Source organism: Limulus polyphemus, unplaced genomic scaffold, assembly GCF_000517525.1.
Source record: "Limulus polyphemus unplaced genomic scaffold, Limulus_polyphemus-2.1.2 Scaffold7064, whole genome shotgun sequence".
In the NCBI taxonomy this organism is placed as follows: Eukaryota; Metazoa; Arthropoda; class Merostomata; order Xiphosura; family Limulidae; genus Limulus; species Limulus polyphemus.
Genome location: NW_013672674.1, coordinates 16,707 through 20,056, shown reverse-complemented (window position 1 = coordinate 20,056; position 3,350 = coordinate 16,707). Strand labels below are relative to the sequence as shown.

The 3,350-nt window shown below is 32.4% G+C and overlaps 1 protein-coding gene across 1 annotated transcript in view; it reads right to left on the bottom strand.

Moving 5' to 3' along the window:
* LOC106474318 (flocculation protein FLO11-like) overlaps window positions 1-3,350 on the bottom strand; it is a 25,080-nt gene that overhangs the window by 12,285 nt on the left and 9,445 nt on the right. The window contains exon 3 of the mRNA XM_022402631.1: window positions 816-905. Coding sequence (XP_022258339.1) covers window positions 816-905 — 90 coding nt within the window. The remainder of the gene's footprint in view (window positions 1-815; window positions 906-3,350) is intronic.

The following is a 3,350-nucleotide window of genomic DNA, read 5'->3' as shown; positions in this document are numbered from 1 at the left end:
TTAGATTTTTCTAGATATGCCCAAGTAATAGGATCATGTTAGATTTTTCTATATATGCCCAAGTAATAGGATCATGTTAGATTTTTCTAGATATGCCCAAGTAATAGGATCATGTTAGATTTTTCTATATATGCCCAAGTAATAGGATCATGTTAGATTTTTCTAGATATGCCCAAGTAATAGGATCATGTTAGATTTTTCTAGATATGCCCAAGTAGTAGGATCATGTTAGATTTTTCTAGATATGCCCAAGTAGTAGGATCATGTTAGATTTTTCTATATATGCCCAAGTAATAGGATCATGTTAGATTTTTCTAGATATGCCCAAAGTAATAGGATCATGTTAGATTTTTCTATATATGCTCAAGTAATAGGATCATGTTAGATTTTTCTATATATGCTCAAGTAATAGGATCATGTTAGATTTTTCTAGATATGCCCAAGTAGTAGGATGATGTTAGATTTTTCTATATATGCCCAAGTAATACGATCATGTTAGATTTTTCTAGATATGCCAAAGTGCATGAAACTTTTCATCAAAAGCTATACAAAAGGAGTTAATACTGTAAAAACTAGCATGAGGAGATCATAAAGTAACATAATTTTATTGAATGAAGGGTCTAATTTTATTTTCAACAAAATTCTAAGTTTAATTCTTTTTATAAAATGCACAGTAAGATACAAAAAAGTTAAGATAAAAATTTACAACAGCTACCACAATAGAAGTTCTCTTTAAGTTTGATGTGATTTCCAAAATAACAATTTTCTGTGAATTAGTGGTAAGGCATGTAATATAAATATGTTGGGACAATTACCTGCTTTTCCGCAAGGCAGCAACAATAACTTTGGCATCACATGGGCTAGGTGGAGACTTCTCTGGTGGTTTGGCATAAATAAAACTCCACCTGCAATCAAACCAGATATTTCAAGAAATTTCTGGTAAATACAATATGAAATAAGGTTGACAAGATGCACTGAATTAATAAAAAAAAAAATCAATGATTAATACTACTTCAGCTTTAGCGATTAAAGTCTAGGGTGGCATGCAGCTTTAGTGATTAAAGTCTAGGGTGGCATGCAGCTTTAGTGATTAAAGTCTAGGGTGGCATGCAGCTTTAGTGATTAAAGTCTAGGGTGGCATGCAGCTTTAGTGATTAAAGTCTAGGGTGGCATGCAGCTTTAGTGATTAAAGTCTAGGGTGGCATGGTTTTCCAAAACAACTCTTATCTAAAGTATTTAAATTAGTAACATTTAAAAACCTTCTTTAGATAACACTAACAATGATGATATAGATGATGCTACGCCCCTGTAATTTCAATTTGTTGTACTTGGGATATTGTCCAGTTTTGGCCAACTCCCTCTTAATAAGTCTGGTTGCTTAACATACAACACTCTGCTTACATACAGTTGGGGTTGACGAGTATATGTAACACAGTCCGTATGCCACTATGTTTATGTAACACTATATTTGTTTTTATCTGTTTTGAACCTCAACCTCCTAATGCTGAAGAAGAGTTATTGAACCTCGTCTGTTTGGTTGAGGTTGGGTGTCTACCTAGGTCATTCAGTTTATATTTTACTATGGATTGCACCTCTTTGAACAAATGTACACATCCTTATTTACCACTCGTATCAAATTCATTTCCTGCTACAAGTATGAAAAGCATACCTATTCCAGAAAAAGTATGGTATCCCACGTGGTTTCAATGTTGAGTGCTTACATTGGCTCCTCCACCTTTGCAGTGTATAATTCTAGCTTTGTGTGAGTAGAGGTAAGACCGTATTGGAGGTTAACATTTTTTTGCAATGAAAATGACCACACCCTTTTCACTGCCAGTGCTCTTCTTTTAGAGACTGCCAATTCTCAAACGTGAGGGTTGAACGGTAATAGCAGAGGGACTTAGCTGCACCAATATAGGTGGTGTAATACTATTGGTGGAGAGTAGTCACATGATATGTACATGTTCAATAGTGGCATGAAATTGGTGGGGTATATAGACTGGTGTGTGCTGAGCATGAAACATTTTTCAGCAGTGCTTAGAGGAAGACCGACCTCGTAACCATTTTGTTCTTGTTATAGTTTTCATGCTATAACTATTAAATTAGTAAGGGAATGTCAATGAAATATGGCAGATTATCAGTAAACATTACAATGGTTTCATACGCAAAATATCAAATTTTTGTATTAAGTCGTAAGGTTTGTAAATCAATGTTTCTCTCATGCCTTTTTTCCTTTTCACATCTAGCCTATCTATCATGCAAAGTAATTTTCATCTTAACATTAAAAATACTTTTAAGCATCAGAAAATTTCGAAATTTCACACGTGAAATCTTTATAATGTTCAAATAGTTATCAAACATTTCTTAAGAAAGAACTTTATATTTTATCTGTTCTTTTCAGTAATTAATCTCTGTAGATGTTTGGTAGATTTGACTGACCTCGCAACCACCACCATAAAAAATTAGAAAATAAATATATATGCCTCTTTCATTCTAGAATGAACACAAATCATAACACAAAAACATAATTTTTTAGACTAAATAGCCTAAATCTCATAACATTATACATTTATATATATTTATTATTTTTATTATATTGACCTTTCACCCATGCCTGGCTAACAATACAGAAGTTACAATGACGCGGCTCACGTGCACTCACGTTACCGTATCAAATAACATAAAGGTGACCTTTGGTCTGTAAAAGTAACTTGTCTTGGCTGTTTTTTAGTGAACTAGTATTTTGCAAAATACAGTCACATTTCAATTATTATACATTATATATGTATATAGATTATTGCTATTTACAAACAAGTTCTTAGTTACTTTTCCTAAAACATAGAATAGTAAATAAAGAAGTAATGCAAACAATTATCTCTTCTAGTTACGACTTTTGTACTCGGTTGCTGCTCGATGTAGGTTGCTAAGCCTTGTAAAAATTTTGCACGTGGAAGATATGAACAAAATTTATTTTTAGGTTTTATGTATATACATTTGAATAACTAAAAAATCACAAATTACTGCATTAATACCATAGAATTCTACTATAATTTATCAAAAGTAGTAACAACGCTGTATTTGGGTCTAAAAAATGAAATTTCAAGCAGACTAAAGACACAAATTTCCTCATTAAAATCTTGAATTACAAGAAATAAATAATGTTAGGTACGTTAGAAAGCCACTAGGGGACATTCTGAGCTTCCAATTGGTTATTCATGTCATATATAAAAGTAAGTATATACAAGGGAGCATTTCTAAAAATGGATGGTGAGCGAGGTGCCACTATGTTTGATTTATTACGTGAGCAATATCTTAGCAAATAGAAAAGATAAGACCTTCTTATTTTATAT